The 12,158-nt window shown below is 39.8% G+C and overlaps 1 protein-coding gene across 1 annotated transcript in view; it reads left to right on the forward strand.

Moving 5' to 3' along the window:
• The window catches only part of LOC309978944 (metabotropic glutamate receptor 7-like), a gene marked incomplete at its 5' end in the record, with an annotated part of 49,439 nt that overhangs the window by 4,909 nt on the left and 32,372 nt on the right, over window positions 1–12,158 (forward strand). The window contains one exon of the mRNA XM_082865789.1: window positions 6,812–6,902. Coding sequence (XP_082721915.1) covers window positions 6,812–6,902 — 91 coding nt within the window. The remainder of the gene's footprint in view (window positions 1–6,811; window positions 6,903–12,158) is intronic.

A 12,158-nucleotide genomic window follows, 5' to 3' on the forward strand; every position in this document is an offset into this window, starting at 1 on the left:
CTGCGTGCGGGACTCTCGTCGCTCGTGGACGGGGCGCGAGCGCGCGGGGGACGTAGGGCGCCGACCTGGGCCTCCTCGGCGCTCCGGCTCCGCTCAGGGCGCCCGCTCAGGGGCCTCCGGCGCGAGGCCCCCTTCGTGGTCAAGATGGCGGCGCCCAGGCGGGCCGCGCCGAGGTGAGCTGGAGCCGGGCCCGGAGAGGGGCGAGTCGGCCACGCCCTGACTTGGACCCCGGGCTGGTCTCCCGTCTCCCGGGGAGCGGCGGGTGAGTGGGCGCGGCCACGCGTAGGTCCCTCTCGTGGGGTGGTCAGCTCTCCGTGCGTCCGCAGACTTCTGTCGTCTGATAGTCAGATCTGGGGTGGCCCAGGTTGGAGGCGAGGGTGCTTGATGGGGGAAACCTGAGGGGTTTAAAGACTCTGTTGGGATCGTTTCAGACCCCAGCAAGAAGCTGAGCAAGTTTCCTCCTGACTCTCTTCCCGGCTAAGTTTTCTCCCTTCTCTGAATGCGCCAGCTTTTCTGAATCACCTTGTTCCCCGGGGGGATACAGTTGGTGGTTCTGACCGTGGAACGTAGGACCCGGCGCGGGGAAGCCTGAGCTGGTTCTAGTTACTTTGTTTGCAAAGCACTTGTCTTTGGAATCTTTGTGTATGTAACCAACGTTGGGAAGAGCCAGCGTTTTCTCCTCCAAAACACTGCGAGGGGTAACTTTATACGTAAGAAACAAGTGGGCGTTCACATCCATCTCTTTTCCAACCATTGAGTTTTGGTTGTGTTTCCTTTCTTTAAGTTTGTCTCGTTTTGAAGTGATAACAAAACAAACAAAAAAACCATAGCCAATTACACAAAGTATATACTCTAGTCTCAGTCCTGCCATTAATTAGCTATGTTACCTTAAGTCATTTATTTTTTCTAGGCCTCATTTTTCTCATGTGATGTTTTTTCTTTGAAAAAGTATAGTTTCTAGAAGTCGCTAATCTCTGTGTCATAGTTCAGGTTGGAGAAAACCTGTTCTTATCCAAACTCCATGACATTGTATTTCCAGCTCCAACTTTGGACTTTGAGTGAGTTGGGGGCAACTTTTTAAGGATATTTTCACACAGCTTTTTTAGTTACTATCAGTCTAGCTGACTTGTCATACTCAGACTTTCTCCCATATTCTTTTACCAGTGTGTTCTTTAGTCATATATATAAAGACTGTTGTGGGAAAAATGACCTCCTGGGTCAGCTTACTGCATGGTCATCGACACAGGACAGGGAGTAAGATTCTGTGGATTTTACAGAAGCAGATACAGGTTTCATTAACCATGTCCTCTCCCCTTTCATCTTACAAAAACAGCAGGCTTTTCTTGGAGAACTGCCAGATAATGCCATCCTGCCTCCTCATGAGCCCCGGGGATGAGTCGCCCAGGGACTGAACTCCAGTAAAGCAGGTGATTGGCTCATGGGTAGGCATCTGACCTCGGCTAAGTCTATCAGACTCCTCCCCAGGACTTTTGTCTCAGAGCAAAATGGAAGAATTGTCTTTTCTCTCTGGAATTTCTAAGCTAGGGAGATATGACTCTGGGACTCCCAGTGACCATCCAGCACAAGGAGAGACTTTCTGTAAAATAAAGTCTTGTAGAGGTAAGCAGGGCTGAGCGATGGAGAGAGAGCTGGAACCCTGCTGATACTCTGGAACTTCCAGATCCAACTGTATCTGGCTGCATCCCTGAATTTCTAGTACTTGTTTGTTGAGGTTGTTGTTGTTGTTTGGTTTTTGTTTTTAAATTTCCTTTGACTATTTTGAATTTGTTTTCAGCCATGTGCATTTGAAAGCATCATAGCTAAAAGAGCTAATTTCCTACATTAATGTGAGGTTTGCTGACTGGCATTCCTTAAGTGAAAAATAATATCCGCTATTTTCTTTAAATAAAATCCTTCTAGCTCAGGTTTGAGATATTCAAAACTCTGCCTCCTACCCCCCTCTTTTCCAACATTTACTATATCACCTTGAAGCATTTGTGACCACATCTTTCCCATCTAGACGCAGTTGAGAGAGAGAGCAAAGACTTCTGATATAAACTGCAACCTATACGCCTCCTACCTGGAAGCTTTAGAACATACTTGATTCTTGTCATTAAAGCAAATCTTTTGTTGTTGTCTCCAGGGCACAGAAGCATTTTCATGGCATAATGGAGTACAAAGTACATTAAGCCTAACTCTACTTCTCATCCTGTTTTACTTTAAATAGGCAGAAAAGAACAATCTCAAACACATTTTCCCAACAAATAAAATACATATACGATTATGTTTAGAAGACGTTTATGCAACATATAGTTAGACTGATTAATTAATGGACCTTTCGCCAATTGGCACAGTAAATATATATGTTCAATGTGCTCAGTTAAAAAGAAGACAATAACATAGTTTGACAGGTTAATTATCTGAGAAGAGTATTGTGCCAGCACACTTGATACTACAGTATTTCATGTTTGACAGGTAATCTTCTTTCAATTATATTTACTGCTAAATGTTTCTTGGATCAAGCTATTAAATTATACGGTCAAAAGTAAACTGATATGAAATTACAATGATAAAGAAACACATATCCCACTTTATGAGAATAGAAGTTCTAATTTCTTTTCAATACTACTAGTAGTGACCACAGTACTAATTTGAGCCCTTACTATGAGCCACTGTGCCCATGTACATTTAGTTCTTACAGTAGTTCTGCAAAGGGCATATAATAATCCACAGTGTAAAGCTGAAGAAAGTTATTCTCATAGCTGAAAGTCACATAGCTGGTGAGTGGCAAAGTCTAGATTCAAACTTAGAGTCGTCTGACAATGCCCAGGTTGTTGACCACTATGTACACTGCTCAATTGTTGCACCAATAAAGAAGTGCTTGAAATAATTATAGATTTGCCTACCCTGAAACTGCAGTGATTTAAAGACATCAAAGTTGCCAGTTGCTTAACCACATCTACTTACAGTAAGAAATTACATTTTATTTCATTTCTAAAACAAGATTAATTCTGCAGGCCCATAGAAACTTGAGCACACAAATCCTACCTCCAAATGAAAGATGCTTGTTTTCCATTATTCAACAGATGGCCCTGTACAGAGGCAATAAATATATAGTAGAATTTTCATTCAAATAAGTGAGAAGAGAGGTTTCTTCTTGTCCTGATTCAGTGCCCATCATTATGGATTATGATGGCTCTTCCCAAACTTTACTTCATTCACTCCACTCTTTCTACAAAACTCCAGTAATGGAATCCATCATTCAGATATATGTGCAAAGCGAAAGGACTGTATTAATACAGTTGCTGAAAGTCAAGTTGATAGAGCACAGGAAATACATCCTAATAAATGCAACATTAATGTTTGTGTGGGCCTTGGAGTGAGGGGTAGAAGAATTTTCAGTTTAATGGAATATTTTGCCTCTTGCTATGAAAGTGTGGCTTAATAGTCTTGTAATTGGTCATTTACAGAATCCTCCATCTCTGGGTTTCATGCTTTCTTTACTCTGCAGCTGTTGATTCCTTCTCTTGTTCTGGATGGAAGATAGCAACGAAGCCACTTCAAAGGGCTCAGCCTGCCTTTTTGTGTTATTGTTTAGATGAAAATATTTCCATTTATTAAAGCACACTATTTAAACATTTTTATCATGTTTCAAACTTGACTGTGTCCTGAAGGTATGAGCACAGGCAGACATAATGGGGGATGTTTTCCAGGAGAGAACATACCCTTATCAAAGGAATTATCAGAATTTTCATGTATGGATTGAGAATCAAATTCTGGAGTTAGACCTGAATTTAAATTCATACTCGCAACTTATTACCAGTCTCATCTTGATCAAAGGGTTACCACACTTCTCATCAATTTCCTTATCTTTGAAAGCAGAATAAGAGAAGTATGCCTGGTGGAGTTACACATAAAGCTCATCTGATAGAATATTCATAAGGATTTTGCATAAAATATACATGGAAATATTTTAGCACTGAGTTTAGCATGCGATTCGTCTTCAATACATTTAAGAGCTATTATTTTATTATTATTATGCTATCATTAAATATCACTATTACTTAAATGTCATTATTGCTAACATTGCTGTAAAACTACCGCAATAACCCATGATGAATTCCCCTCTTCTGTTTCCTTTGTTTAAATGGAAAATATATATATAAATCTAGACAGAGAACACTTTAGTGATCCTATTCAGTGGAGTGAGAATTTCCATGGCACTGATTAAAACAAATCCTGAATTGCATGGACTTAAGATAGCAGAGAGGGGCTTCCCTGGTGGCGCAGTGGTTGAGAGTTCGTGACCCGATCCGGGAAGATCCCACATGCTGCGGAGCGGCTGGGCCTGTGAGCCATGGCCGCTGAGCCTGTGCGTCCGGAGCCTGTGCTCCGCACCGGGAGAGGCTGCAACAGTGAGAAGCCCACATACCGCAAAGAAGGAGGAAAAAAAAAAAAAAAAGATAGCAGAGAGGCTAAGAGATTTGAAGTTAGACATCCCCAAGTGTGAATTCTACTGTGACTCTCTTCTAGCTCTAGAACCTTGAGGAAGTTACTTAAACTTTCTGAGCTTTACTACTAGTTTCCTCATCTGTATCTTTTTCAGGACTATTTATCAAGCATCTTCCTGTTCTCTATGCTTGGACGTATCAATAAATAAATTAGACAAGAGCCTTTGCCTGCGTGCTCCTTCTTGCATGCTTTCTCCCTCCTTACACTCTCGTGTGGAAACGGATGTTATAAATAAATTCTATGCTTTGTCACAGGTTGATGGGCGCTACGGGATAAGGAAAAGGATGTGAAGCTCACTGAAGAGGCTTGGGTTGGGAGTGCTGGAGGAGTGTACAGGTAGGTTCTGACTTTAAATAGGGTAGTCAGGGTGGATTTTATAAGTTGACATTTGAGCAAAGACTTGAAGTGAGGGAGTTGTCAGAATGTATGATGGGGAGACCACTCCCTGGGAGCAAGAATAACCAGTCCCAAAACTCTAAGGCAGAAATATGCCGGGCAGCTTGGAGGAATATCAAGGAGGCCACCCTGGCTGACTTAGTCAGTGGGGAGGAAGAGACAGCAGGAGGGCTGGAGGTCGGATATGTGATGGGATGGATTGGGTAAGTCCTGGGAGGCCATCACATGCATTGTGTCTTTTACTCTAAATGTAGGCAGCCAGGGGCACGATTTTAGCCAAGGTGTGACATGAACTGTCTCTTGTTTGAAAAGCATAACTCTATCTGTGGTCTTGAGGATGTGGGGAGAGAGTGGAGTCAGGGAGAATCTCGGGAGGCGACTACAGGATCCTCGAGGTCTATGTTGGTGGCCTGCACCAGGCTGCTAGCGGCTGGTAATTCTCAGAAGTGGCACATTGGGAAGGTTGTGACAGCATTTCGTGGTAGATTGAATGCAAGAATGGAAAGGAAGAGGGGGTCAAGGGTGAATTCGAGATGTAGGGCCTGGGGAACTGGAAAGGTGTGGTTACTGTCACCTAAGATGGAAAAAGTTTGGGGTAGAGCATGTTTGGGGGATTAAAGACCAGTTTTGGAGGTATAAGATTTGAGATGTTTTCGTGACGTCCAAGTAGAGATGCTGAGTACACAGTTGGATACACAAGTCTGCAGTTCTGAAGAAAGGTCTAAACTAGAGATACACTGTAATACAATGGAGATATTAAGAATAATTACATGGAAGCGCTATTTTAAACATAAAATGAAGTAATGCAATTAGCACTGTGTCTTCTCAAAACATTTAATAACTGTTAGCTAAAATAATTACCTGAAATGAAAAAATACCTATAGTTTGTTTTGTTGTTTGCAGTAAAAGTGAATAAAATGTCACAATTATTTTAATAGTATTTGTGACACAGTAGTTTTAGTTAAGACACCATGACTACAAACATTTACACTAAACCTTTCAGTCTCCTGCTTTTCACTCTGATAGGGTACTTGGAACCATATTTTGTAAGGTTTAAGTTAGTTGTCATAGGGTACCTCTTTAATTAGAAGTAATTCTGAACTGCCTAGTTCCATGCAGTTTTATATACATATATGTATAATTATTATTTTATGATTTATCAAACTCTGTTGAAAATTTGCATCACTGATATACATTAGAATTTAAGCATTTACCCAGGTACTCAAGGAAAAAAATGTACTTGTCTTGTAATTTCCATAGGGGTACTTACTTTCACATCTTCCCTTCACTTTGCAATTGCAAACATGGCAGGGGAAATATTATCTTACTGGTCTTTGAGTTCCCCTTAGCTATCTGCAACTCCTTAAACAGCCTTTCGGGCTTAACCAAAATTCTCTTTCACCTTCATTCCGCTAACAGATATTGGTCTAAGCATGTACTTATACTAAAAAATGCATGACCACGTTGTCTCTACACATCTATAATTTTATGTTAACACTATCATTATGTAAGCTATACTTGAATTGTAATTATAACAGATTTTATGTCAACACACATCCATTTCTAGTGTTCATCTGGTGTTCAAGGGGAGAGCAGCATGTCGTAAATTTTATCAAAATATAACATCTGAAGAATAGAACAGAGGGTAATTGTGTAATTCTGTATTCACTCTAATTAAGTTCAGTGGAGTTGGCATAATAGAATTAAGATGAAAAAAAAAAAGACATTGAGGTACCATGGCTCCCTCTCCTAACACACCCTTTTCGTATCCGAGAGCAGAGACTCAGCACCTTTCTGTACAGAAATGGAGACAGGAAGAGGCCAGAGGATGAATGACAGGCACGAATGAGGTGGAACTTTGAAGAGCAACATGGAAATGAAATACTTCTTTTGTATTTGGTAGGTGGGGAAAATGTACCAGCGTGTATGCCTACTGGGACCACGTTTTCCAGAACAGTTAAGCCCAGTGTCAACTGTGCTGTCCCACCTTCCTCGTAAGTAGGAACATACTGTTACTTGAATCTTTGCTTCCTGTTTCTTGATAGCTGGTTGAGAAGATTATCACAGGAAGTGCATCTTGTTAGCAAATACACTGTTTTGAAATGATTGACACTCACTGAAGAGTGGCAACTCCAAGCTTGCTCTCTCTTGATCTTGGACTATTTAAGTCTGGAGTGCAGGAGTGGGTTATGGGGAAAGACCATTGGAATTCTTATGTCTTCAGCATAATGGTTATAGCATAATGGTTAGGAGTGTAGGTGCTGGTTCAAATCTCTGCTTTCCACTTGCTAACCATATGAGCTTGGGCAATTTACCTGATTACCTGAACCTCAATACTCCTGCCTATAAAATGATGTTAATAATATTTCATCCCCATAGACTTGTTTTCAATATTAAAATGAAGTCACTTACACCAAGCACTTAATACAATGCCTAGAGCATAGTGAAGTCTATTATTATTACTATTACTACTACTACTACTATTATTATTATTACTGTCAAGATGCCAGGTGCTATTTTTCCTATGCCTTATTCCATTATCTTCTGCCCTGTCCCCCCATTTCTGTCTTGTTTCTGTACAAGGGTAGGTTTGTCACAGAGCATTTTCTTTCCCTAGTGTCTGACTCTTAGTCATCAAGGTGACTGGTCCACGACCCGGCATTCATTGCTGCTCGTTGAAGCAACGCATTTTGAGAAGGGGAGTTGGGTATTGATGCCAAGTTGGGTCAAGGAGAGAGAATTTTCTCTCTTCTGCACTCAGAGAGCTAAGTGAAATATTCAGGCCTCAGAAGGAGAATCAGGCAAAGGGCAACATGCTTAATTTCATACCTTAGTGATTAAGAACAAGTCAGACAGGCTGGATTTGAACTCATTTCCGTCATGTACTGACAACGGGATCTTAGGTGCTTTTGTAACCCATCTGAGGCTCAGTCAACATCTGAAAGAGACGAATAACATTATCAGGACCTAGCGTATAGCCTCCTTGTAATAAGTGAGTAAATCCTTTTAAAACGTTCAGCACGTTGTTTGGCATATAAACACGTAATAAAATTTAGCTTCTTTGACTACTCCCGCTGCTAATATTATTAAGTAGCTGAGCAGATCCGAGGCCCATTTTTTTCTTAGATTGCACATAATCATTTGGACAACCAGCTCACATTGATCAACCGTTGCTTATATATAAACCCCCATGAACCCAAAGGTGCTTTAACTCTCTCCCAGTCAGAGCCTGTTCTGGGGGCAGAAGCAACACCGGCACTACCCCCGTCATCTTTGCCTTTATTGTCACTACACTCGCCTGCCGTACTGAGCACTTTCTGTTTGCCAGGCACCAAATTTAGCCCTGCGTATGCACTGTATCATATAGTTCTCACACTCAGGTGGGAGACATTATCATCGTCCCCAATTTTCAGATAAAGACGCCAACGAGGTGTTGGAAAGGTAAGAAACTTGACCCACAGCAAGAGATGGAGCCGGAGTATTCAAACCCTTCTCTCTGACCTCAAGAACCCTTAAATATTAGCATACTACTACATCCTGGTAAGAAAATCTGCTTCCAGCCACTCTGGTGAGAGTAGAAATGATTCTCAGTCCCCACATTCCTCTATTGCCCATGCCACCCTAGCCTCAGGACTAGGGGGGAAAGGAAGTGATCTCTTCAAAGAGCAGCCAAAGGGAACCTACTCCCTTCTGCCTTTTCGTAATCAACTAACCAATATTTTATTTCCTTCTTAAGAGTCCCCACGTGTTCCTTTTGGTACTTAGCTTGGCCTTTTAGAATTCTGACATTCTGTACATGACTCATCCACTGTATTTCATGTTAATTTATTGACGTCAAGTATAGGGTCTTACTCATCCTGAAGTCCAGTTATCCCCTGTCACATCTAACTCTGTTCTTTTCTTCTCGTAGGACATCTGCAGATATTTATTTGAATTTTGTTGAATTGTTCTCATCAATAGTACATTAAAAGTTATACAGAAAGTGCTTTCTTATAAGGAAAACCATCTAAATAGATTTCTAGCTCTTTACTTTTTATAGCACTATTGTAGAGATTATAGATCTCCAGGTAATATTTTTTAGATTGAGTTCTTCATATTGTCTTATTTTTACATATAATGATAAATCTGAATTTTCTCTATCAAAGCTCTATCTCTATCAAAGACTTCACTGGCTTGTAACTTAGCTTGTTGATTATGTGTTGTTGACTTTTCCATTTACAATGATATTTGATCCTGATAAGGATGGGGCTGGGTGGGAAGGTACATCTTAGGGCCATAAATTGGTTTTGTAGAGAACTAACATAAAGATCTAAAGTCTCATCATATTTCTGCAGAACTCATGAATCATTTTATTATAATTCCATTCATCCAGGGAGTATAAAACCATTTTCAAATTGTTATTCCTAATTTGTTCATCTTCTCTTCCTTAGTCTTAGTGAGAAGAGAGCAGGCTGAATGGAAGAAAGTCATTATGACCACTGGGGCCACTAAGGTAGGCATCAGTCCCAGAGTTTTGTTTTCATCTCTCCGCTATTAATATTGGCTAATGTCTTGAGTGCTTACTTGGTGCAAATTACTTAGCCAACCATGGCAAATGGATTGTGTCATTTCATCCCCTGATAGTCATACAATTAATGTATGTATTATTATGATATCCCATAATGCATACATGGAACAGAGCCTCAGAAGTAGTTATTTGCTCACCAAAATATGGTAGATGTGGAATTTGGACTCAGGTCTGATAGACTCCTAAATCACTCCTAGTGATTTTTACCACGAAATTAAAGTTGTATACCTCTGGAGAGTAGATAGTTTCTAAAATTTCCTCAGCTCTAATGTTTTATAATTAAATTTTTGTCTGATGGCAAGCTTAACAGTTAAGATGGGTAGGAAGGAATGCCAGCCTGTTGAATGGAATTTCCCTGAAATGAGCCAGTTCACTCATTCATTCACTCAGCATGTATTGAATGTTTGCTCTGTGCAAAGGCATTTTAGGCATCACAGTGGAGTGAGCGCCCCTTCCATAGACTCTCCTGCAGCACTCAGAGAAGTCTTGGACTGGTTTGCCTGTTATGGAATGGGGCTTGGTGATAGAAGCCTGGTTTGTCCTCCACTGATAAAACTAAGACATACTCATATGAGTTTAGAGGCATCTTGAAGCCGTGGGATAGTAACACACATGAATCTTACCATTTTTGCCTGGGATTAATGATATAAAGGCTTTGGATTTGGGTATGGAAAATGGGTGCAATTATGGGTGTGTTGGTTCTACATATATACGGACATCACGTGTCATCAGCCTGCAGCTACCTGCCATTCCTCACTACTCCTTCTTTTCACAAACCAAACAAGTACCTTCATATCTCTCCTGTGGATAAGCTCTTGACAGTGGCACTAGGGCCTCCCTCAATAAGTACATCATTGGCTAAACCAGTGGTTTCTCAGATATGCTCATTGAACAACCCTTAAGGTGGATTGACATTCCACTGCCTAGAATAGAATATGGTGTTCTTTAGAAATCGGGGGGAAAAAATAGGCCACCAGATGTACTTTCTTTAATTTAAATTGTTTATATATATGAACAATTGTTATATATGTGTATGTATACTTGTTCATATATATGAGTGATTTAAAATTGAAGAGATAGATATATACACACAGACATATATATATGTATATTTAAATTTTGGCTTCTGTTAGCAAGTAGTAAATTAAATTATTAGCAGATCCATACTGCAGGGAAATAACCAATCAGATTTCATTCAATAGCTTGCTTTTTTGTAGATTTATGGTTGTGATTTTATATCTGCAGGTATGTTTGCTGAAGAAAATATTTCTGCCACTTTACACAAAATTAAATTCATTTAATACCAATGCGGCATGTCTCAAATGTCTTAATACAGTTTTAATCTTTAATCGCATCAGAAGTATGAAATTAGAAACATACCCCAAAATCATTTGAAGATATAATTACTTTCATTTCCCTTATACTTTTGAGACTTTTGAAAAACAAGTATTTAGTTGTACTTATCTGTTTCTGTCTCTCTAAGGATAGCAAACACTGAAACACAATTCTTTTTAAAAGTCAGGATTAAAAATATATTGTCCAAGATGATCAAAACTAAGGAAGTGGCAAAGAAATTCAAAAATTTAAACTTTCAAAGGGTGCTTCTTTTGTGAATGTGTAGTACTTGTTCTTCTGAAGGAATTAATCTTTTTAAAAATTTAATTAACTTATTTTTTATTGAAGTATACTTGGTTTACAGCGTTGTGTTAATTACTGCTGTACAGCAAAGTGACTCTGTTATACATATGTATATACATTCTTTTTCATACTCTTTTCCATTATGGTTTATCACAGGATATTGAATATAGTTCCCTGTGCTATATAGTAGGACCTTGTTGTTTAGCCAATCTATATATACCAGTTTGCATCTGCTAATCCCAAACTCCCAGTTCATCCCTCTCCCACCTGCTTCCCCCTTGGCAGCCACCAGTCTATTCTCTATGTCTCTGATTCTGTTTCTGTTTCATAGATAGGTTCATTTGTGTCATATTTTAGATTCCACATATAAGTGGTATCATGGTATTTGTCTTTCTCTTTCTGACATACTTTGTTTAGTATGATAATCTCTAGTTGCATCCATGTTGCTGCTGCAAATGGCATTATTTCATTCTTTTTTTTATGGCTGAGTAGTATTTCATTGTATATATGTACCACATCGTCTTTATCCATTCATCTGTTGATGGACATTTAGGTTGTTTCCATGTCTTGGCTATTGTGAATATTGCTGCTGTGAAGATCAGGGTGAATGTGTCTTTTTGAATTATAGTTTGGTCTGGATATATGCCCAGGAGTGGGATTGCTGGATCATATGGTAGGTCTATTTTTAGTTTTCTGAGGAACCTCCATACTGTTTTCCACAGTGGCGGCACCAACTTACATTCCCACCAACAGTGTTGTAGGAGGGTTCCCTTTTCTCCACACCCTCTCCAGCATATGTTATTTGTAGACTTTTTAATGATGGCCATTCTGACTGGTGTGAGGTGGTACCTCATGGTAGTTTTGATTTGCATTTCTTTAATAATTGGCAGTGTTGAGCATCTTTTCATGTGCCTATTGGCCATCTGTATTTCTTCTTTGGAGAAATGTCTCTTTAAGTCTTCTGCCTATTTTTTTGATTGGGTTGTTTGCTTTTATTGTCATCAAGTTGTATGAGCTGTTTGTGTATTTTGGAAATTAAGCCCTT

Source organism: Leucopleurus acutus (genome assembly GCF_964270905.1).
Source record: "Leucopleurus acutus genome assembly, contig: HAP1_SCAFFOLD_323, whole genome shotgun sequence".
Classification (NCBI taxonomy): domain Eukaryota; kingdom Metazoa; phylum Chordata; class Mammalia; order Artiodactyla; family Delphinidae; genus Leucopleurus; species Leucopleurus acutus.